The sequence below is a fragment of the Paramormyrops kingsleyae genome, chromosome 22 (genome assembly GCF_048594095.1).
Source record: "Paramormyrops kingsleyae isolate MSU_618 chromosome 22, PKINGS_0.4, whole genome shotgun sequence".
In the NCBI taxonomy this organism is placed as follows: Eukaryota; Metazoa; Chordata; class Actinopteri; order Osteoglossiformes; family Mormyridae; genus Paramormyrops; species Paramormyrops kingsleyae.
The window spans coordinates 16,744,251-16,769,808 of NC_132818.1; the positions used below are offsets into that span (position 1 = coordinate 16,744,251).

At 44.7% G+C, this 25,558-nt stretch overlaps 1 protein-coding gene across 2 annotated transcripts; it reads right to left on the minus strand.

The window, feature by feature from the left end:
- Nucleotides 1-923: 923 nt before the first annotated feature.
- On the minus strand, nucleotides 924-15,646 carry LOC111849366 (heparan sulfate glucosamine 3-O-sulfotransferase 3B1-like). 2 transcript variants are annotated; one of them, XM_023822179.2, is made up of 3 exons: nucleotides 15,515-15,646; nucleotides 14,778-15,406; nucleotides 924-3,620 (listed from the first exon to the last, which is right to left on the minus strand). In XM_023822179.2, the coding sequence occupies exons 2-3, from the start codon at nucleotides 15,347-15,349 to the stop codon at nucleotides 3,002-3,004; spliced, it is 1,191 nt and encodes a 396-aa protein (XP_023677947.1). In that variant the 5' UTR covers nucleotides 15,350-15,406; nucleotides 15,515-15,646; the 3' UTR covers nucleotides 924-3,001. The 2 variants fall into 2 exon arrangements, with proteins under 2 accessions (XP_023677947.1, XP_023677946.1); XM_023822178.2 differs by having other exon boundaries at nucleotides 14,778-15,640.
- Nucleotides 15,647-25,558: the final 9,912 nt, after the last annotated feature.

Consider the following 25,558-nt stretch of genomic DNA (forward strand, 5'->3'; position numbering starts at 1 on the left):
CTGTTCCACCATAAATGATTCAGCTCAAGAGCTGTGTGGTAATTAGCATAAGGAGTTGAATCAGGTGTGTTAAATGAGGGGAAACCCAAAAATGTGCAGGGCTCCGGCCCCCCAGGACTGGAGTTGGGCACCCCTGCTGTACGGTAAGAGGCCACAGAACGTTCATAAAACGTATGCTGTACTGCTGCACTATGGGTAAATTGTTGTGGAAAAAGGGCAGCATGATAATTTGCACTAGCTGAATGTAGCAAAAAACAAAAAAACAACAGAAAAAGGTGTGAGAGACAAACAGGGATAATCTCACCCTCAGGTACGTTTGTCTGTGCACAAGTTAACATACTGCCAAAGAAATTTGACAGAGTATAGGAATTAGCTAACCTAGGGCACTGTTGTAGTCTGGGTTGCATGCATCAAAGCCCTGATCTCTCTGACGCGAAGATCTCTTCACCCCCAAAGGCGGTTTGCTACATCCTCCGCACATCGAGGATGACGTGTTGACAGGAAGCCTCTGCCGCAGCCATTTTGCGCTGGAAAACTTGTAGACAGAATTCAGAACTCGGAAACAGAGGTACATTCCGAGCGTAAGAAATGCAGCTATAACCCTAAGGGCCTAGATTTGAAAGGAAAAAGAAGAAGAAGCTCAGATTTTCTCGTTTGGGACATTCGCGGCTCCTCAAGTCGGTGGTTGTGTCTAAACACCCATAATCCTTTGAGCAGTGAAAGGATCCTTGCATCGGCGACAGAATGGCTGCTGTGTTGCCATGGCATTTGCAGACAGGCCTACAAGAAATCGGTAAAACAGATCACCGAGGAAAGAACATGCTACTCCGTCTATCTGTGCAATCTCAATCTCCCTCGGAGACAAACATGTTCATTTCCAGACCACAAACAAACTGCAGGAGGTTAAAGAAAAAACAGTGTGGTTTTGATAAAATATACTTTATTAATTCATAAGAAGACATAAATGCTCGGTACTCTAGAAAAGTTTTGTCTTTTGATTGCGTAAAAAGTTTTTTCTTTCTTTTTTGTAAATGTACACACCACAAAATACTTGAATAACATTTCTATATATGTACACATTTGCAGTATGAAATAACATTTTTAGTCAAACAGTACCAAACAAAAAAAAAATAACGTAACATTTGCATATCTCTAGGGCTGAATAAAACTCAACCGTAAACCAGAGCAGTGATCCATTCAAACTCCACTGCTTGCACCTGTTTATTTATTACCATTATTACTATTTCTAACATCTTTTAAAAGTCTGCATTTCCAGGGTTAGTTTCTGCATGGCAGCTATGCTTCCACTCAGAAATAGAAAATAAAAAAAAAGAAACAGGAAGTGCAGAACAGGAAGTGTTTGTAGGCTAGACATAAAAATAATGTGGGTGTTTGCCTGTCTGCTTCTGATTTACACCCCGAGAAAGCCTCTGTTCCAACACCAAAATGTTAACTGTCAACTGCTGTGCGCTCCACAGGAGAATGACACAGTCCCCTAACCATCCACATGGGTGAAGTGCGTACAGAAGCCCAACCGTTGTTTAATTTCCGTTGCACCAATACTTGAGGCACTTTAGTTCATGGAGATAAGCCACCACGCAGAACTTCTACGCTTTACGTTGAATTGCACAGAATGCACACTTACGGTGGTTCCCTGTATGTGATCGGGGCTGATGTCCACACAAAGATCTCAGTGACCACAGAGATGAGTGGAAACTTCAACAGCATTCTCCCACTACCCACTACATTTACCATTATTTAGCAGAGACTTTTATCCAGTTGAGAAGACTGGGTGAGACAGTTCCTGAAGCAATTGGGAGTTAAAGGCCTTGCTCAAGGGGCCAATGGAGAAACCAACCAGGCAAACCTCGGATTTGAACCAGCAGCCGTCACAGAGGCCTAAACTGCTGAAATACATACCGCCCTGTCATCCAGGGTCGAAGACAAAAGCCAAGCATGGCCACTTGAGGCTTGGTCTACAGCTATTGAGCTACTCAGTCTCAAGCACGTTCACATTCAAGCTCCGAATGTAATTGAGTCGGTTCCCAAACCAGCTGAAGGTGCGCCGCAGAGATAGGCTCTAACGTTGGACTTACAGGAGATCCATCCACCACGCCGAGACCTTGGCACCGTGACCCAGTGGTGGCCTGTTTCTGATGAATCTGCTCATTTTCCAGTAAGAGGGAGTCATTTCGACCAGACAATGGAATACGAGACAGGGTCTGGACCTAAGGCCTGGGTCTCTTTATCAAATTAGACCTTGCTGTCACTCCCAGATCATTTATTCCGTGATGGATCAGCTATTTGTGGGCAAAGGCTGAGAAGCTAAGATGTTCTTTCCATGTAATTACTGCCATGAGTATGGATTAGTCTATCAATTTACCTACTATCTAATAAGCATTACCTTACATTACTGGAGACGCATCCTGGTTCGGCTAAGTGGGCAATGTACCTCTGGGGAGGTCACGCCAGTGTTAAAGCTGAATTATGGGACATCTCCAATCAAGTAGAACTTCCACTATAGATCTAAAAAAAAAACCATATATGACAATGACAGTTAAAAAAAAACCAAGGGAACAGAAGAACTTTACACATCAGATAAATATAATGTTTTCCCTGCCCTGTGGTTGAAATACCCGTAACACAGCATTTTTGGTTCCTTTTTGAGTGTCTTGTCTGTTTATGAAGTCGCCCGTTCCATTTTCCTCGTTCCTGCTTGATTCCCGGTGCCGGGGAGCACCTTCGACTCAGATGAAGGAAGAAAAACTCACGAGCGAATGCAGAATTACCAACAGTGAGGCCTGGATGGGACCCACGATGCACGAAAGTGACTAGGCAGCTTAGTGAGACGATTGCTTGGAAAGTCAAAATAAATTACCATAGAATAGATTTCTGTACAGTTTACACAAGTGACAATATCTTCACCTTTTGTTTATTAAGAAAAATTCTTGATTCCCATCCAAACTAGGTGTCCTTGATTCCCATCCAAACTAGGTGTCCTTTATTCCCAACCGAAGTCTTGTCCGGTCATTTGATAGAACTTCATGTTAAATGGCCTATAGAAGTCCCGCAGTCGTCTCACTACATCTGGGTTGATGTTGGGATGGGTCCTGCCCTTAGTCTTGCCCAGGCAGTGGGGTTTACTACTGCCCTCTGCCTTCTTCAAGCAGGGAAAGCCCTTGGTGTGGTTGAAGTAGAAGTGCTTGTCCGTGACGATGCGCTTGAGGCCCAGAAAGTCCTGCACGCGGGCCATCTCGCCCGCCGGGTCGCGGATCAGCCGCTCGCCGCTCACGAACAGCATCTGGCCCAAGGGGAAGAAGCGCAGCCAGCTGTCCAGGTGCTTGGCGTAGAGCCCGATCTGGATGGCGCTCCAGGAGGTGTCGATGAGGCCTGTGCTCCGGTTCTTGAAGGTCAAGCTCTCAAAGGTGGGGATGTCGGGCTTCTTGGACAGTGTCTGGGTGTAGTCGGAGATGGCTCGGGTGACGGGGTCCCGCACCACCACGATCAGCTTGGTGTCCCGGGACATGGCGTAGATCCGGGCCGGGGCCTCCCGGGTCACGAAGTAACTGGGGGTCTTCTCCATGGTAATCTGACCCTCAAGAGTTTTCGGCATCAGGTCCCTGTGGATAGAAGAATGGAATTAATAATATAGTTGCATCAGATGTTGTGGAAAAGTTTCAGCCCTTGCAAACTTTAACCCTTTACATCCTCCGTGCTTAAAACTTGAGAGATCCTTACCTCATCTTGACCTGTAAGCACTGTCCACCTTGGGGAACGAGTCAAGACTAATCTCCTTTATAGAGGAGGTCCCTGGCAGTAGGGACAGGTGGACCCTATTTAAGCACATGTGGTGAACTTAAAGAAAGGGATTTAGACAGGAACGTGCTTGCTGAGGCCAAAGTCTCACCTGTGGCGACTTACGGATCGCTTTTCAATTTCCAAAAGGAACCTGGGTAAGGAAGGAGATCGTTTACCTGCAGACCCGTAATCAAGTAGGTATTCTGAAAACACGGTTGTTTGTGTTTAGGCAAACATATTCTATTCCATGGGAATGCGGTGTTAAATGTCAGAAAAGCAGCCCTGACGAAAGCGGATTACGTGGAAGTGATAAGAATGCTTATGGAAATGTGAGAAGATGACTACCAAAGGGTGAGATTTTTTCAGGATGCTTCGGAGCCATAGATCTTTACTACCTGCTAAAGGGTACAATATTTTCTTGGTGTCTTCAGGCCATGCTGAAATCCTATCTTTTAACTACAGCCCAACACTGGGCTGGGCTCCTGCAGGCAGCAGAAGAGGATTTCCAGCCAGAAGCTTACAGGTTCACAGCCCAGGATGGAGATTTGTGCCCCAGATACCTTTTGTCATTAGACTAAGGATTCTCTCAGGTGGTAGCTTCTCTATTTTGGAGAGAAATGGTCGATGTATGGCAGGAAGTAATTTCCACAAACAGAGACACGGGACTGGATTCCTACCTAAAGCCACAAGATAAACAAATGCTCTTTTATTTGCGAGCAGCCAATGTCTGGCAATGATTCTCAAGTGGGGGAATAAGGAGACCCAAGAGCGGCTCATTCACTGGCAACAAAAGGCTGGCTTTGCAGACTCTTTGCTGAGGATGTCTCTACATTTTACGGTTTCCCCGAGGACCGAGTGGCCTGGGTTTCATCACGCCTCCCTGATTACTGCCGCTTCAGGAGACCCATAGCATGGTCTGGGAGTGTAAACCCCACTAATTACCTGGTGCTGTTGGTCTCTTTCTTACCCAATCCTACAGCATGTCCTTCTTTGGGATCTGCTATTGTTATATAGTGCAAAAAACCCACTAATCCATTTGGGAAAGGAGAATCTGTGTAGGAGTGCTCTGGGTAGAAGTATGCCTCTTCCAAATATCTTTGAATTACATTTAATATTACATTTATGCATTTTTCTGACTTACAGTAGAGGGAAGGGCTACAATTTATGTGTGCTCCTGGGGTTCCTGGGATCTCCAGGTGCTTTATGGATCTTGCATAGTCCATATCTTTGAAAGGCTGACCGAGATGCCACCAGAAGACCCAACATCCGAAAACTTAAAATCCATTGTCTGTATTTAACTCAAGATTAAAGAAACAATCTTGGGAACAGGAAGTAACTAAACATCAGTGAAGGCTTCATGGGGCGGGGGGGGGGGGGGGGAGGTACCTTAGTCTGTGCTCTGTGTCTGTGCTATGTCCCCCTCCAGGGCCCGAATAAGGCCCTTTGTATTTAACATTTTCTTCTTCCGCATTAATAACAAGCATCTGTGGAACAGATTAAACTGTTCCTACTTAGAGGATCCAATCAGAGACTCTCATCAGGGATTCAAAACCACAACCCCCTACTGGGCTATTTCTTCTTATCAATGAAGTGGTAGAAGAATGGATGGAATGAGAGTGAAAAAAGGAAGGAAGATGGCAGAGCCATTAAAGGGCCAGTGGCTTTTAGAGGAAAGATGCCTATTATCCTGATATGATTTATGAGATATCTTTTTAAATGACTCTGACACCAAGATCTCTTTGTCATTGTTAAAAGGTTGTCACCCGGCAGAGGGCTAGCGGTACAAAGGAGGCGGGGCCACGGACTGCGGGAATTTTTTACGTCTCGGAATGTGAAGCAGTATGCTGTCATTTCTGGGGTAGGTCAGGTGACCAATGTGGGAGGAGCCAATGAGACAAAAATAATAATAATAATAATTTCCTTTCTCTCTCCTGTCTCTGCCTGCGTGCTATTTTTAATGAATGAATTCCCTCAATAGAACACATACACAAATTTATTTTTAGAATTTAGTCGGCTCAGAGGTACAACAGTAACGTCACATACAGATCATTCCTCGCTGGCATTGCTAGACCTTACTAGACTTCCTACCAGAAAACAGTTACCAAGAATGAACAATGGCTGACTGTTCTGTCATTATGACGTATCCCCATTCTCCCCGAAACGGAAATAACACACAGAAGTCAAAATGGCCGCAAAGACTTCTCAGTTAGTACGTGTGTCGATGTTTCTCTGGTGCCAAGGAGTGCGATCAAAGGCAGGTATTCGCCTTACTAAATGGTTCTGGTTCTGAGTGTTTCCAGTAGGTCTCTCAAGGCTCGTGTACGGGAGAGAAACGGATGCCAGAAAGCAGTGCTGAGACACACGGCGGCCTGCCTTTTGCACGGCGGCCTGCCATTCGCACGGCCGCTTCAGCAGGGGATTCAGCCATCTCTGCGGGACCTCGGTTTTCCCCGTAAAGACTTGCTTAGGGATACAGGAATGTTAGAAAAAATATATATTTTTGCCGTCTTTTTAAATCAATCAAAAAGTTGTGGGTTTGAATCCGTCCCCAGCTCACGTGCGACGTTTCCTAACCTGTGTTCCCCCTTTACAGATGTTGAATTTCAGGGGTGGTTTTTCCAGCGTTAGATGCTGCCAAGATCAGCGGCAGCAGAAGCCATTGATGGATTATGGGATGCATTGTTTTTGTTAAATCACCGACAGAAGATCAGCGTTCTCAAAGGTTAAAATGATGCTGAAATTCAATTACCAGCAATTCAGCTCCGTAGATTGTTACTACGATTCCCCCCCTATTTCATCCCATATAAAAACATGCGTTTGCGTTTAGAATCGGATACTAAACCCTGTGATTCTCGATCCCTGAAAAATCAAATCGGTGCCATTTAAAAGCAATCATGGAAAAGCTTTTGGGCTGCCTGGGAGTCGCGTTTCTTATTCATCTTTTTCCTAGAAAGCAATAACACAAAATGTTCAATATTTAATCCACCCGAAACAAACGTCCTGTTGTGTCTTTTGTGTTCCGCGGCAGAGTCATAAATCAGAGCGCCGTGCAGCCAATTACAGGGATTGTGAACAGAAAGCCATTACCATGATCTCTCAGACTTTCCAAAACAATGGAGATGTTTAACACAGGACATTGTAATTAATGTAAAAAAAAAATTAAGTACGTAAATGGATTCGTCTCCATTACACATTGCGACACACTACTGAGCCTGCGACTCGCACATGAGCTAATGACCGTGAAGGACGTGGCCCCGCTGTGAATCGATGGACCCCCTCCTGGCCCCTACTGCCCTCGGTCACATTCACAGGCCCCTCTCAGCTGACCAGGATGTAGACCAACGCTGATTACCCCCCCCCCCCTCCGGCTGCAGAGCAGAACACAGAAAGCATGTTAAGTGAGTTAAGCGTTTCATTCTTCTCAGTCCTCTCCTCCCTCTATGCCTGACAGGTGTAGTGGGTGCAGACCAGTCTCCAGGTCTCCACTGGGTGGAGAACATGTCCTTGGACCTTGAGTTCACTGGGGCTTGCAATACATGACCGTTTAGCACTGCTTGCTCTGTCAAAGCACGTTTCCGCCCTGAAGCATCTGCTCTGGGATTTAGACAGGAACATAAGATCCCCTATTTATGTCTACGGAATACTTATTCTAGCGGTGTGTCTTGAGAAAGACCACAGTTTTAAAGGTTCTGCAGCAGAACCATTAAACTAAGGTTCTTAAACTGGATCTGTTCAAGAAAGCCTTCTTTAAACTGGAAGCTGGAAGGTAACGCCACTCTGAGTAACCTTTTACCCATCCATCTTCCATAACCACTTATGCAATACAGGCTCCTGGGGAGTTTGGACGCCATCCCAGGCAGCAGAGGGCACGAGGCGAGGGACACCCCGGGCGGGATGCCAGTCCATCACAGGGCAGGCAGTCACGCACACAATCACACTAAGGGGAATTCTGAGAGACAGATTCTGCCTGCATTTTTTGGACTGTGGGGGGACACCCATGCCAACATGGTTATGACATACAGACTCCACACATGCAATGCCAGGGGCGAGAAACGTATTCAGCCCGGTGCCAGCCATGTGAGCCCATTCCTCTGGATGAGCCCGAAGGCCAATGGGAGCACAGCTCTCTGGGAGATATGAGCGTCCAATGGGAACACAGCTTACATGTAGACACCATCGCCTAATAGGCATCTGCAATGAATAAGTGTGACTGTTAAGGTAAACACCTGATGCAACAGTTTAACAGTGACAGGCTTCTATAAACCCGCTCCAGCATCTACATGTTTATGCCAACGGCAACACTGAGGGAACGTTGCACCATCTCTGCGTTTGCCCGCCCCACTGAGGACTTCCTGAAAGGCAGCGGCCTTGCAGCGAAAAAAATCGAGGCTAAACAGGGAATTAAAAGTCAAAAGAAGCACATTTCTGTCCTGCGTTTGCCTCATTTCATTTTTAGGGAGCAGAGGCCACAGGATATTGATGCGGTTCCCTGGGATTAAGCTGACGGCTGCGTCTGGACTGAGAGGCAGGTCTGACTGCACATGGAGCTGGTCTGTGTCTAGGAGACGAGTCAGAAGCACATTACCAAAGAGCTGCATTCGCCATATGCTGTTTATTTCATACTCAAAACAGTAAAACTGAAATGACAGTATTTGGAAAACAATTTTCTTTTAAGACTCTATCGCCCAGCTAAATAAATCCATTTGAGCTAATTCAGCATATGTTCGACACAATTTAAGAAACATTTTGGTTTATGTTCAACTTTTCTAGCTCTTTAAAATATGACTATATGCTCCCCAGGGGTGTGTAGTTAGAAGCCCAAGGATTTTACTAAAAGGTATTGCAGAGTTTTTAGTACAGTTTCAATTTTTTATCCTCCATGCTTACAGGGGGCACTGCAGTCCTGTCATGATCAAATGAAAAGGTTCCTGTAGTTAGTATGGGTTGGGGTAGCACCATGGCATTCACAGGAGAATAAGGACATCAGATTTGCTATAATGTTTACTTTCAATACTGATGGGACAGTGTTGAACATGCATTATCTTATGGGAAACTGCATTGTAATGCAGTGCATCTGTGTTGCATTTGTACCCGGGAAATATGACAGGGTTCCCTATCTCCTTAAGGTTCCTCTGAAGAGAACAGAGAACACTCACTCTGTTGTTCCAAAACAACTCATAGCAGTAAAAAGCTAATGTACTCATAGATTCTAGGATCTAATATATATCCTTCTAAAAGACTTCATCTCACAGTGCATATTATAACCGTGTGCTTGGTTTGAAAGTTGGAGATGTGTTTTCCAGGGCCCCCTACAGGCTTAGGGGGTGTGAAAAGTGTTCTTGTACCAAACTAATGACCCTATCTGCACTGAATATGTGCTCACCACAGGACGCCCAGAGAACCTGCAGGAATTTCTGGCCACGTCAGGCTCACGGGTCCAGCCGTTGAGGGGAGTTCTGCCGCTTCTTGCAGAGCACGCTTAAGGATTCGATCGACAATTAACCACTATTGGCCAATGTCATTCTCTGCGGAAAAATGGGGCCCATTCCAACTGAGCAACTGTTTGCTGAGCGGTGATGAATGGTCAACCGTTTGGGGGAATGGACTTCCAGCTTCACTGGCACGGGGAGGGGTGCACACAGGGCCAAAAAAAAAATGGGGGGTCGGTGGGTAACACAGGACCGAACAAAACAACATGGCATAAACCATATCTCCAGTTCCCAGGAGTCCCTTTCAGTTCCTTCTCGCATTATGCTCTCCCATGTGTCTTCAGTCGAAGAGAATAACAACAAATGATTTCTGGAGAGGAAAAAAAGGAAGCCCCCCCCCCACCCCCAGAATAACAAATGTCTTCTTCTTTGGGTTATAATGAATGGGGTTCGAACTGCTTGCCAAATGTCCCCTTTCTTCTGGCGACAGGAGGTTTTTTTGACACGCATTGGCTCCTGCCATTGGCTCCTGCCAAGCTCCAACTCCATTGTGTTTGGCTCCGGAGGGAGGGGCCGGACTACAAGGGGCTAAATGTCATGTTTGTGGGCGGGGCCCAGTGGCCTCCCACTGAGGACCAGGACACTGGAGTAGTCAGTGGTCAATTACCCCACTACTTCTCTCTTGCCCTACAAATCTGGGGGAACACGCTCCCAAATGCAAGCGCAGCACAGGACGCCAACTCCGATGTTCCTCATGTAGCCGGGCTGCTTTAAAAATTGGGGCAAAGACCTTTTTCAGTAAATATCTAGTAAATCTCCAGCTTTATAAATTTAAAACACAAGCACAGACATCATTTATCTGCCAAAGAGCAAGAACCCAAGGGCCATCTGCAATGTGATACGTCTCAGATTGGGTCATGTGACTTGTTTCCGTGGCGATTTCTGTAGTGCAGGTGCAGGCACCTCGCATTTGTTGCCAGGAGGTGATGCTCGAGTCACAAAGAATTCAGACCTGAGGCCATTTTGTTGTCAGAGCTGACCTGTATCTTTGGGCTAATTATCTCGGACTGGCGGCCAAACTAGTGCTTACTGGCATGAGCAAAGCTTCCTCTTACATTCAGTTTTATGTTTACTCCAATCGAACCTTAACAGAGTAGTGCTAGAACCAATACATGCTGGGGATACTTGACGAAAGACTGGCGGTGTTTAGAATGCTGCGGCAACCGCAATGCATGCTGGGATATTTAGCCACGGAGCTGTAACTGCACTTCTGAGTCATCCTACAGGTCAGTCACCCTTCAGAAGGACACCGATCGCCTCCGGAAGACAAAGCGGGTTGTTTCCAGATCAAAGCCCCGCCGTCAGAAATTTGCGGTTCACTTAATGTAAAAGTTAGGGGCATATTCTTGTTTTTCACAACTCTGCCATTACAGGCACTCAGGATTACAGAAATGCCAGGAACTCTGCATTCTATTGCTTTCATACCCGGGGGACAAACTCAACTTTCACATGCGGTGAAGTATTCAGGTCCGCTTTCTGTAATCTGTCTTGTTTATCCTCTCTCCTGTATCCATTTCTCTCGACACGCACGAACATCATTGACTTACACTCAGATGCCCCTTAGACTCCTAGGGAGATAGTGGGGAAGGTTAGACGCACTTCCAGTGATTGCCGGCCTTGTGAAAATCAACCAAACCGCAGAGAGCATTACACAACCGCCGGCAGTTCAAACAGAGGGGGCTCGCATACCAGGACTTGTCTCACATTGTAGTTCAAGGCCTGCAAACTGCTCCGTCTATAAGTAATCAACAACGCCCCCCCGCCCCCCCCCCCCCCCCACCCCAGCACTGCCCTGTAAGCCTCACTCATTAACCGCTCGTCTCATCGCTGACTGTTAGTGTCTGACATTTATAGAAGGGCTTGGGATATTAATGATGAAATATGGTTTCCTCTCCTCTGAAGAAGTCCTGCTGGTCGTCTGTTTATCTTCCCTAAAAGAATCGCTTATCTAAACTTTCCACGGGGCGAGAAGTGAGCCAGCTGCCTGCCAGTAACGAATGAACTCCCGCTCGCGAGACTCGAGTCGGTTCCGAGAGCCTGTCCCTCTCGGCCGAGAGCAGAATGCAGACAATGTCAATTTCACAACAAAGGGAGAGACTCGGCGATTTAGTTTCCACACCGCGCTGACTTTGGCACAGAACCTGGCGGTGGGCTATCCCTGCGGCAAGCTCTGCAAATATGCAGCATCCTGAGAAACCGTTCTTGATAAAGAAGATCGTAAAGCATCCATTTGCTTTTTGCTCAATTTGCAAATCGCTGACTGAAGCTCCTGCCTAATAAAAGACCCATTAGCTGTTTTTTAACGCGCTCTTAACGACCCGCTGGCCCTATCAGCATTAACTACCCGCCCCCACCAGGACGGCCAGCAGACCCGCGCACATTTACGGCCGTGTCAGTCTCACGGGTCCAGTCTTTGAAGAAAGCGCTGTCTCTCCTCGCTGAGTGTGCTTAAGGATTAGGCCAATGATTAACCATTTTTGGGCAATCTCTCTTTTAGGGAGTCGCCGGTGTGTTTTAACAGAGAAACTGTTTGCAATAATAAAAAACACTCATTTCTCATTCTTTATTTCCCTCACTTATACTCACACACATTAATCTTAATGTTTCTTTGATGGCATTTATTTTTTAGAGTTAAGGATGGCCTCCTGCCTTATAAACACATTTTAATAAGAAATGTATATAAGAAATTTTGTACTTTTATAATTCCATACTTATACAAATGTAAGAATTCTCGGGTGTGTCTCTAGTGAGTTAATAATAATAATAATAATAATAATAATAATAATAATGACACTTTGTTGATTCCTTTGGGGAGATTCATTTTTTGCCAACCCCATCTTGCTCTCCGTGACACAAAGACTCACATGCAGGTGAGAGCGAGCTTGGCAACGAAGGGCAGCCGTCTGCAGCCGCGCCCAAGGAGCTGGGGGGGGGGGGTAAGACGTGGCTATTCTGCCGGGGCATGAACCGGCGACCTTCCGATTACAGGCACGCCGGCTTAACCTGCGGAGCCCCACCGAAAACGCAAAAAGCGACGCTAACGACTGTTATGTACGTTGTTCCTGATAACGTAGTGCAAGCTGGATCCTTGGGTTCCTTTAAATCAGAGCTAGATGAGATTTTAACAACTCTGAGCTATTAGTTAAGTTCTCCCCAAGCGAGCTCGATGGGCCGAATGGCCTCCTCTCGTTTGTATAGTTCTTATGTTCTTAAGTATAGCGGCAGTTAGATTACGTGTATAATGAAGATGACAAAACACAATAAATGTAAAGTAACTTAAGAAACGAATAATATAGTACGTTCAAAGGAAACTGACTGTAGTAATGTTACAGCAAAGGATTATGTCGGAGAGATCAGTAAATGGCCCCCATGCTAGGCAGCTTTGAGATTAGCATGATTCGGGGGCATTACTGTAAAGTGGGTTCTCCGAAAGCAGAGCAGACTCTCCCAGCCAGCGTCTCAAGCCCTGTCTGCCGACGCTCGCGGAACGAGGCCTGCATGTGGTGAGCAGAGCCGCAGGACCTCAGAGGTGCGATTCAGGGGAGTTCTGCGCTCATCTCTCGAATCCCTGGTCCCGCGCTGCAGGCGAGCTGGCCTAAAATGTGGATGTACTGGCCGTAGACAGACACTAGGCCACCGGACCCTGTTTCCACCTCCTTCAGAACCATGTGACTATCCAGCTTGTCCATGTATATATATATAACCTAATACACGTGGCAGATCACAGCAGACCTCGGTTCTGTGACTGGAAGCGGCCTGTCCACACTTAAACCTGACTGACATAGAACCCTCTAACTGCAGTTTAGCACTACAGCCATATGTTGTTTGTCTGCCATTTTTATAAGACATCCTTATCTCCAACAGACCCTGCTTAATCCCCATCTGTAATTATTTAACTGTGGGCCATGTCCCTGATTTGGCCGGGAAAAAAAACAACGTCGCTTTAGATAGACCTATTCGTTTGTATTTCCTAGTGAAACATATTGACGTTGTCAGTTATGCCATTAGCGATTAAGTGATAAGAAAGTAATACCGGTGGCCGCAGTTTAGACTTCAGCAGGTTAACTTGGGAGACAAAACAAAGCTTAAAATGACCCAAAGCTTTTAAGAACAAGGCCGACAACAAAAACAACCACGTTAGATTCCCAACAGTGGACCCGTTTCACAGTTATCGTGGCTGTTTCTCTTGTAATGAACACCGCAGAAACGCCATAATGAATTCTTTGGAAACTCTTGGCAAAGTATCAGTATCTGCGCTTGTAAGATCTCTATTTTAACACGTAATTTTAAAAGGTTTTGAAAACAGTTCTCCAATTTGACTAAAATAAAAATTTAATTGTTTTTATCATTAAACATGGAGGTTTTAAAATGATCGTCCTGAACATTACCCGTGCCAGAGACTCGAAGATAAAAATGATTATTATACCCTAATCTTATTTCATTCAGAAACCCGCCGAGTTGTCTCTCCCCCTTTGGAATAAACGTATAAGCCTACATATCTTCCGTTTTTTATTGAATTTGTCGTAGAATACCGGTCGGTGCTATAGTCTCTTGGTGATTTTTCATCACAGAATTCTTAAAATGTCACAATGATAAAGATTTTTTTATTTTATTTCCATGGCTCCTGTGTCCCTCAATATAACAAGGCGTGAAGATTTATTCGTGATTTATGCACGTTCATTTATCTTTATCAATGTGGCTTTTCAACATATAACTTAGAGTTAAAATACAAAAGCTGTCTTCACCCATTGCAACAAAAATAAGTGTTTAATTATTAATTGTTTATGGCATTATGATTAGTTCACAGTGTACAGTGCTGATTCCTCGGAAAAAAACACCTCCAGGCCAAAATATGCAACAGTGACATTATTTTAAAATTATTATTTTAAAATGTCTTAAACAGTCTGTAATCAACCCGGAGTTCGTTACACATCTTTGGGCAAAGCAAAATGCCTATTAAGATCGAGTTGCCTAATACCGCGGTAATCAAAGCGGTATATATAACATTTTAAACATATTTTGATTGTACATATTTAGGCCTGTATAATATTATAATACTTTGTACATTACTTTTTGAATGAAAAGGTGACTAGAATGCAAATAATTAGAAAATCTATTTCCCCAAAGACTAAACAATACAGTAAAGTTGTCTAAACGAGTTACCACAAGAATTTGTTTATTTGCTTTTCCCCACATATAACACGAAAAGCCATATAGGCCTGTGTGTATATTATTTCTATGGTAGTGCGCATATAAAATGAAGAGAATTTATATTGAGGAGGATAACATTTGTAATTGCATTACTTCGAAAAAAATTAAAGTGGAGTTCAAATTATCTCAGGCACAAACTCCTTTAACTTTATAAAGCAGAACACTGTAACAGGTTGCCTATAAAGCCTCAGATAAAATTTAAGTACAATTTCCGGCTTAGCTGTAGTAGTCTGTGAGGTGACTTTTTTCTGATGATGATATTCTGCAGGAAAGCCTTACCTGTACCAGTCGAGCCCGTTATTGTAGTTCCTGTCGAAGAAGTGCGGCTCGGCTCCCACGGCCCTGATGTCCGGGTGCACGCGGAGAAACTCCAGCAGCGCGCGCGTGCCCCCCTTCTTCACCCCGATGATGATCGCCTGTGGCAGCTTTTTACTCTCCGACCCGTTGGAGAAACTCGACAAGCCGCACGGTTCCAGGGAACTCCGCTCCCCTCCGATTTCATCCCAAACGTCCGATTTCTCCGCTTCCAGATCATTATTCAACAATTCCCGAGAAGCCGTCCTGACGGAAGGTGAATTGTAATCGGGATCCAGAGCCGGTGGGCTCTTGGGTCTTAGCAGCAATTTGGACACAAGGTCTTTACCCGGTGCATCTTTATTTTCACTGACAAAACCTCCGTCCTTCCCTTGGTCAGAGTCCATCATAAAACTTGGCATCGTGGAACTGTAGCCGACGCAGCAATATAGCATGTAGACCCACAATAAAAACATGATGCACAAAATTAAGAGTTTATTTTTCACGGGGCTTAATAAGACCACATATAGACTATGACAAACCAAGCTATATTCCATAAGACTCTCGGATGAGAATTTCAGTCCTGCCAGACATACTGGCAAAGTTATTCATTCCTGGAAGAAAAAGCAAAAGACATCGCTAAAAGATTCGGCAAGTGCAAAAAAGAGAGAAAAAGTGCACTTAAGAGGATAGTGTTACGGAGTGTGAAACTGATTCTGTACCTGACTATGTCTATCGCCATATATACATAATGATTTAAATTAGTATTTTTATTATTAACCGGTGCACTCCGGGGTCCCTCTAAATCCTCGCGCTTCTGCTCTCTCCGGGCGCATCTCCGTCGCCAATCAGCCAAGCCACTGCGCAAAACCTGCGCGGCGCCGGGGTAACGCGGCGAGCCGCAGGCGTGTGATTGACAGCGGATCCAGCCTATGGCAGCAGCCGACAGTTGATAAATCGCCCATGTATATATACTGACCTATCAGAAAAGAGAGGGGGAAAAAAATCATTTTCAGAGGTGAAAAAATTACTGAGCGAATAAAATGTTTTACTGAAAAGTGATCACCACGTATTACGTGTATTTATACAGATTTCCTTTTAGTAGTCCTCGTTTTTATTTGGGTTGTCCACGGTGTAGTACGCATATTTCAGTCTTAAAATTAAACTTACTACTCTCCTAATAGCCTACTAATGTTCCAAATACGGAAAACGGCAGTTCACATACCGATTTATTATTATTCGCATAAAAGGCCTGTTGTTTTTATTAGGTTAGATCTCTAATTAACTATGCTGCAAACGTTGTGCTATAATTCTGTCAGCCTAAATAAAGGTAACGTTAAAGCAGCAAAAAGTTTGATAACATTCATTTTTTTTCTTTAATTTAAAGACCGTTATTAGAAATAACAGGTCACTCAAATGCTGTTGTATTTTTTTTATTGTTGCACAACAAAACAGCAGTACAGTTCCGGGCAAAGAAGTAAAAAACTGGCCTCGAGATAAAACACAGCACCAGCAACAAGTAGCCATGCAGTTTAAATGCTTTTCAGGACTTAAGACGTTAGTTTGTTGCAGCTTTTAAATTAAATCAGTTTAGTCATTCATTGTCGCTACAATGTTTTCAGTTAACTATTTATTTGTTTGTTTGGCTTTTAGGCTTTTTGTCATTTAAATGTGATTTTAAAGTCTTTTATTTAGGCTAAATGTATCCTTTTGCCTTTGTAAAGCATTTTGAATTGCCTTCCGTCTGAATTGTGCTCTATAAATAAACTTGACTTGCCTAATGATTCAGTTTCAGAGTTCCATTATATGCTATTTAATGCCATTAAATCGTCTTACTTTATCTGTTAATTAATCGAAAAATGAAATTCATCATATCAGTTTTATCATCTCGCTTCTATACCTGTAGTCGTAATTACATAGTTTGATTATGGATGGACTCTTCAAATAAAATGCTTTTAATGTAGGATTTAACTAACCCAGACCATTTTAAAGGGATACATTTTGTAAATATTTTACTAGCCTATTGTTGACTCTGAATGTTATGAAGTGCTATTCTGAAGATAAATACATAATATTTAGCAACAACCTTTCATAAAGTAACAAAAATGTATTTTGAATATTCTTTAATAATGTTCTACTTTTATAAAGGAATCAGGCATAAAATATAAATCAATTAATTAATGAAAATAATCTTGCTGGTTTTGGATGCGCGTCATGCAGTGCAATGGTCCCGTACTCGGCATCTTCGCTGGAAAGCGACTTTTTGGTCGTTCAGAAGTTGCAATTATTAAAGAAGTCGTATTATTAAAACAAGCAGTGAATAAATTCCAATACGTATTCTCGCTCATATGGTATTATTCCGAATTCATATATATTTTTCATCATTTATATGTAGATATGTCCGAGTGTTTGTAACTTAGTCCACATTGAACTCAAAGACATGCTTAATTATTTCTCAAAACGTCCTCTTAGACATCCGCTAACAAATGAAGTAGGATACAACGTAAATGAATGGCGCACATCTGTTTGCAAGTCCTCGAGTGTCAGGAAAATTTGCATTAGAATATATGTTTGGAAACAATAGTGAAAGTCCTCTTTCAGAGGGGTGAGGCGCGGACAATCGTCACTGTCACAAGGCACGACGCAGAGAGGATCAGACACGATCCCGGCAGATGTCAGTAAATCCCCTCGTAGTTACGACTGACCCCTGGCTTTGGAGCAGCGCTCACCCATCACTCCCAGTGATATTGTGACGCACGGTGGGGGACTCTGCTGCTTACCTATTAACGCATGTCACATTTCCCGTCCAGCCCCACCAGTTTTACAACGATATTATTAACGCCCGTTTTGATCGCTTTCTTAACAAAATAATAGCTAACAAGCAAAAATACACTCGCAGTCTATACCTATGCGTTCTTGAATAACACGTTCCTATGAATAAAAGATTTTTTAAAACATTACAACGCTATAGGCTAGGTTAGGCTATACGGTACTGTACTATATATCTACTACACAAACTCATTTACTCATGCATGGAAAAGGTTATACGTAATTAACAATGTGATAGTTTTAAAACTTTCAAAGTCAATGCATTTTAATAGAATATTTTGTCGAAACACTTCTGCGATCTATCATCCAGTTTAATATGAAACGTGTTTCAATTTTTCTTAATCGATTAAAGGAACCAATCGTGGTTAAGTAGCTTCAGCTTTCCAGCAGTGTTGTATAACTTCCTGATTACCACCGCAATGTGTATTTGATAGCTCAGAAAAAGCAATTACTTCCGTAACGTTAGTGGTTGACCAAGAATATAGGAAGCATAATAAGAGTGAAACAAGCGAAGACTACTTAACAAAACGACTTAAATTATCATCGCGTCTTACATATTTACATACTATTATATGACAGAAATTCCGTATTACACTATTACACATAAATATGAATTTCCAGTTTCAGATTCTATCTATCTATCTATCTATCTATCTATCTATCTATCTATCTATCTATCTATCTATTATTATTATTATTATTATTATTATTATTATTTTGTAGGAGTGATGGGAACCGACAGCATTAAGAGAATAAATCAGTAACAAAAAAAGACTATACCTTTTAAGTTAAAGGTAGTGATTTAAATTTATGATTTACTGTGTGCTGTGAGACCACGTGGACTTAAAGCTTCCTGTAGTATGGAGACTGCAGGTGTAACACTTAACAGGGATTTACCACAGAACGCCATCATACCACCGCAGATAAACACACACACGAATCCAGGTGTCGGAATAAATGCTCAGGGGGTCCGTGAGATGTGCCTGTTCGCCTCCCATCCTCATCCCCCGCCCCGGGTCAGGTACCCCTAGATCGTCATTGCCCAAATCCTGCAGGATTACCCTGGATTACCCTAGAGCAACAAAGTCACTTAAGGCTTTAGTGGAATCGCACTGATCCCTCTATCTCATTGTGCACCCATATGGGGGCAGCTCGAATTCCATCCAGTAGGTAAACGGGGTGTCGCTTTTTTCAGATCAGTATTTCCTGTATGATACACAGAGGTCCTGAGCGTGGCTGACACAGATAAAAGCAGGTGTGGGGCAGGTGAACAAGAGGTCGATGGAACAATCGTTAGACTCCTGGAAATCCACAGGCTCCGTTTAGGACCAGGGTGTGTAACAGGCTGCAGATGCAGAGAAATGGAAGAAACAAAAATAAAAATGCAATCATTGCAAGTCTGGGGAACATTTGAGAGATTGCCTGGCAATTTAAGACTCTTACATATGCAAACACAGACTCTGGCTATGACTGCAACATGATTCAAAACCATTTGTGGAGGAACTTAAAGCTGGGTCTTGTAAATAAAAGCCTGGCAGTGTTGCCTTCTCTGTTTAATCTCTTTCTACTGGGAATTACCAGAATGATGCTGGACCCCTTTCCTGTCACAGGAAAGACATGCTGAGTCCTACCCATCTCAGCGCTTTTCAAGAAATCCTCCCCCATGAAATTAAAAAAAGATGACAAGGCTAAATGACTGAATTTAACAATCAGCTTCAGATGTGTCCTTTAACTGGAAACATAACGAAGTTAGGAAACAAGAAGTGTCCATTTTTGTGGTCAACTTCCACTGACTTTGTGCAGTGTTTCTCCACCGAACTACTAAACTTTGTGACTTAAGACCTCTCTATCCCAACAATGAAATTAGATACAGGCATTATCATGAGCGAGTCTTGAACCTCAGCAAAGAAAACAAGAGAGAGAGAGAGACAGAGAGAGTTCAGAGAGTCCCTTGTCCAGTTGCAGCACATCAGCAAGGTGTTGGCACGTCCATTTCCCATTCCGCCTTCAGCTGATGCTAAAAGCTGACAGGCAGGTGATCGATCACGGGCACGGAAAGGCGCTTTTCACCCGGACCCGCACCGCGATGACACAGGCTTAAAACACGGCCCGCCGCGACTGCGAGGGGAACGTAGCCGGCTGCCGGCAGATTGTTTGAAAGGTGGCGTCGGTGTCAGACTGTGCGACGAGAGCCTCCGCTGCCACAGATTGGTCTGTCACATTTCGCAGCCCCGTCACATTTCGCAGCCGCGCCTCTTCCAAACAACACCGGCCGAGTTGCCAATTAGGCTAGCCTCTAACGAACTAAAAGGCCATTAGCGCAGAGATAGAGGACTGCCCAGAGCTAAACACACTCGAGTACCACACACGACATCTCAGCACTGTACAGTTTCCAAGCCTCCTCCTTGCTTTAAAAGCCCCCTGGCAGCATGTAAATCTGTTAAAAGGGTCACAGGGGTGCAGCGGTGCTAAACCTTCCTCATAATCATTAGCTAATTAGTACCACATCACTTGGCTTTTACTCTATCACCCTTAACTCCCTCAATCCCCGGCCCACGTCTGGAATTCTTTTGCAGCCGGGATGGCGTTCGGATCGTGTGACCATGTGACTTAAGCTGTTGCATCCAATCACAGGCTGCTCTCTGGATTTGACCTCCACTATTAATACATTTGAAGGAGACCCCCGGTTTGGAGGGTCTGGCTAGATTACGGGGACCGACGGACTTTATTGCGCTTTGAGAAGTCCAACATTGTTTATCCAGAGGGGATCTGCTCCATTGAAACACTATGTGGACATTCATCTCAGCAGTTAAAGTGAACCAATAACGCTCCCTGCTGCTGATATCTCGTCCAAACAGACCAGCGTCTCACACAGCCCCACGCTAAATGACATCCCTATCTAGCACTTCAGCATAAACACGCCATTTGTACTTAATAGGGCACATTCTTTCCCAGTCTTCCCAGGCTCTCGCTAACCCCAGCATATTGAGGGTCTTGTTAATGAGGACTGCTGTGTTTTTTTCTTCAGGGGTGCCATTGATATGACGATTGATCGTTTCAGCCTCTGCTCTCTAAACAGTTTGCAGAGTGCACAGTTTGCACTGATAACAACGGTCTATGTGTGTATGTTCACTATGAGTTCAATCAGGTGTTTAAGTGCTCGGGTGGAACAAAAACTTTGCAGATATGCAGACCTAGCAGGATGGGAGAACCATCCACTGTGGCGTTATCTCCCCCCCCCCCCCACCCCCCCAAACCCTCGGCCTCCATGCCTGAAACACACAAAGCCTCCCAACTCCGGCCCGTACGTTTATGTTACTCTGACAACTTATTTGTGACCAGATCTTCTTTCACGAAAAGAGACATTTGCCTAAGCTTTTAAATGTCTCTAATGGAATGTAAAAAGTTGATGCAAAAATAAAGCTAAGCTAAACTTTGTAGGTGTCATGGCACATAAGACATGGGGGCCACCTTACGTCAGATTTCACTATTGCACAGAACTAACCCACAATGGATTCCAACTAGGTTGCTTCTTCCAGCCCAGTGCTTAGTGGTGTTCGGAAGGAGTTTGACATTGGGGGGGGACCGAATTTGCCCCAGCAAGTATTTCCCAACCAGGTCTTCAGGTACCCACAGACAGTCCACCATTCTGCTCTCTCCCACCTCCCTGCCAGACATTCCACATTTTTCCTCCCTGCCGGGAGCAGGGAGGGAGCAAAAATATGGACTGCCTGTGGGTCCCTGAGCACCATGGTTGGGAAACACGGCCATAACCGATATGGTGTGCAGTCCAAAGTTGAAATTCAAACATTAAAATCCTCGGAAGCATACCAGACCCTCAGATTACACCACCAACAAAGGCATCAGGCCGGGGGGAGTGAAAAGAGGGGAAGATTCAGAGGAAAACACTCAGGCTATTTGCAGTAGCTAGCGGCCAGCAGGCGTGTTAGCAGATAACTGTAATTAACATTTAGACAAGGAAAATGTATAGATCTGCATTCACTTGTCCAAACAGTGGAAATTCTTTGTTTGTGTCACTAAGCCTCAAGAGAGGAGGAGAGTATATATTCTCAGGTCCTCCTTACACTCAGCATGTAACCTGAATGGAGGATATTCACCTGATCCCATATAACTCACTCACTTCAGACATCTGGTCCACCACGGACACACACAGCGCCTATGGTGTGCCATGCCCCTCCCCCCCCCCCTGTAATTTGGTTACCCCACTTTGTAATCTATGTCCGCCAACGTGAGTCTCCCACGACAACGGTGCCCAGTAGACAAGGGACAAAGGGAGACGTGCAGAGAGGGCAGGACTGTAAATGCCTTAAGAAGAATGAAGAATAGTAATTAAAAATCTGATCTGCATCATCAACCCAAGAGAAACAAAAAAAATACAGGCAAGTGCATTCGGTCCCATGTGAAGCCAGTTCAGTGTGAGAAACAGAAGGTGAACGATGGCAGTGTAGGACACCAAAGGTTGTGCTTCCCAAACGTGAAAAACGAGAAGCCAACAACGTGTGAGGAGGTTCCTGAGGAACCGTGACAGACTGAGATGTTGGCCACTCTCCATTCGAGTTCTTGTTAAAAGATTTTCAACTAAAACAAACTGAGGAAAATCCACATAGGTCGACTTTATGAAGCCTTTATATTCAGTTTGTCTCCTTTATGAATCAGGAATAGCTCTAAGAAGACCATGGACATTAGACTTAGGCTTATTGCTGCCCTTTGCCTTGTCCTACCCACTGCTGGGCACCATCATCACTACCTCCTGGCTCAAACAGAAGCCTACAGGCCTACACAAGGACTTGTTATTTATCCCCATCTGAAGGTGTGAGTTTCTGTAAGACCTGCATGGCATTTTCATGTCAGTGGACAGCATCGTTCATGATGACTATGCAAGCGACGCAATGGGTTTTTGGTGGAAGAGTATAAGAGAATCATAGTAGGATGTGGATTGTGGTTGCTAGAGTTTCAAGCGAATGCTCCCTGACTTTCAGATATAGCCAGAGATCTGCTTATTTCCATGTAGAAGCGGAAGAAGTTATAGAGAAAACAAGAGTCCATCTGCTCTGGCTGCTTCTCCTCAGCTGGGACCCTCGTGGGCTTTCGTGTCCCCCCCCCTGCCTCCCGCCCCCCCAGCCCTGCGCTTATTCACAGCTTAAATTGAGAGAATCAAAGGGACCCAGACGACTTCCACACGAGAGCCTGCAAACAATTACTGGCAGGCGACTGGCGAGGAAGAGCTGCGAGGCGACCGTTTCATCGGTACCTCAGCGCTCCGGGGATGTTCCCCGTGCTTCCGAATCAGCCCCAAAGTCCTGGAAATAGCTACCAGACCAGAACACAGCAGCAGACCAGCCATCCAGCCCCGGGGCCCCCAGGTTCTGCCAAGCAGTACCAGACGCAACTGCTCACCTCCTGGACCCAATCACGAGGCGCCATGAATGGAGTGAACAGCAGGAGACACATCACTCAGGTCTATAGTGGGAGCTGATTACACATCCCACCGATCTCAAATGTCCAATGGGGACAGCCGAACATGGGCACTGTCTTATCTTACATCCTGGAGTGTGGTGAGGTTAAGGTTTTGTGGCACCAGGACTTAAGGAAATAATGGACTTTTTAGTTTTTAGTGTTTAGTTATAGGGTTATTAAATTGTATAAATTGAAGACATTCATTTACCTGGGGCGTTGAGGGATGCACAAAACTCGTGTCAGTACTGTAATACTAACTATTTTCATGGAGCGACAATGTGATTCTAACAGGCTTTTAATAAAAATGGAAGAAATTGCCTTGCCCTCTCTTCAAAAAGAAGTGAAACTATTTCTTTTAAATTCAGCAATGAATGTTGATGAAAAGAAATCAGCTCCATAAAAAAATTAGGATGGATTTAGTATGCTTATTTTTATTGTTACATTTTTTTGTACAGCACTTTGTGACTTGTGTCTGTGAAAAGTGCTTAATAAATAAATTTTACTTAGTTACTTACCCCCCCCCTCCCAACCCCCACTGCTTCAGCTGTTACAGCTGGAACAAGCATAATCATGTTTGGATTTTCTATTTCTCAGTGAAATCCACAGCAGTGTTCCTCGAACCGGTTCTCAGGGAGCTTGGAGGGAACGAAAACGTGGACCGTCTGGATGTTCCCCATGGAATGGGTCCTGTTACTTCCTGCTAAAAGCTACAGACACTGGTGACTGTACTGGAACCCTGAAACGTTTGTCCTACACGAAAGAAAACCTTGAGAAGTTACATCACAGTTTATAACCTCAATCCACCAGCCTGCTCTGTTATTACTCTCTACTTTTGAACTTGTGACCCATCTGGTGCAAGAGTACTGGGTTATGCCTGTTTTTCCTGAATATCTTTGCTGGAAGGGGGTGGGGGTGAACTCGGAGTGCCAGGTAGGGGACACACATCAACAAGCGTCTCTACTATAAGGAGGAGGATCACACAAGCTCTAATGGTCCTTGATCACACCTCTCGCCTTCCATCTTGTGTCTGCCGGTGACACGATGAATGACTCACCCTTTCCGAGTAAATTCAGTCACGGCGCTGCCTGCCAGCTGCCCCCCCCCCAATCTGTCACTGCATGTCAGGGAGCAGGTTGCCGGAGGGCTGGTTTCCATGACGGGGGACTTTGTGTGACAGGATCTGTCCCCAAAAAAAGCCTCTTTGATAGCAAAGAGGTGACCGGTTGTCTGTCCCTGTGATGTCAGGGCAATGGCACCTTGCATGGGCCACACGTCACCTGACAGCGTTCTGCCGGGCCTACCTGCGCAGCTGTCAGACAGTGTTAGCTAACGAGTCCCCGGCGACCTGATTGCGAGTCACTATCGTGCCCCGACACACGCGATGGCCGGGGCACCATCTTCCTCCACCCCTTGACGTTGCCCGGACAGGTCGCTGCCTTGTAATGCCGCCCGTTTCAATCTGCAAGCTCCTCCTCACAGATCTGCGTGCATGCAGCCCAGGCAGCTGCACGGATGACCTCTCCAACACAACCCCTCTGAAGACTCCATTTCTGCATCATTTTATAAATCAGGACCTGACATATCTCACTGGCAAGCGTAAACACACGCGTTACTCTGGTGCTGTGATGTTGACATTAAACAAACTCCCGCAGACGACGTTTTATCCATGTTTTGTACTACTGAGAAATTAAACTGCCATCGATGGAAATAGCTCTTTCTCCTAAAAACACGTATGTGATACTGGGGAACGTCTAAGAGATGCTGCAGGGGAACAGAAAGGTCACCTACTGCTTTTAAGATGAATTAACAGCATTAGAAGTGCTCAGATGTAAAATCAGAAGCTTGTTCCTCCTCCTATCCCACAATCCTTTGAAACAGACCCAGCCACCTGATCACCCAGTGATCCTCAATGTCCTTAAGGTCAAGCAAATCCAGCTTCTACTGAAACCAGTTCATTTTTAGTAATCTTGCTGTTTAATATTGTTGTGCACCTTCATATTTTGAACAGACTGAGCAAAATTATTCCCTTTCATTGAAGTTCTCAGTATGAATTTGGATTTCTATCTGTTTCTCTTACAAGAGATTACCTAGTTAAATTTCAAACATGCGTACAGCCAATGAAACGTCAGAATCTGCAGTGAACTCTTTGGCGTTACTTGAGGCTGTCGTCGCATGACAGATTTTTTTTTGATATATTACAAAAACACATAGCGCTAACTGGGAGGACTGGTTCAGGCTGCCTTTTGGGTAAAAGAATCCTGTGGAATAGTCACGAATTTGCTGGCCCTGTCTTATGTGACTTTAATCGGCAGGTAAACATGTCAAGGGGAGCGCTGGGGGGGGGGGGTGCGTGCCAAAGAGCAGCAGCGAGCCAAACTGTTAGGCACACCTTGCGGAGGTAACACGCACGTGAAGAACAGCCCCAGGACATCAGAGCGAACGCTCTCCTTTCAGCTCCG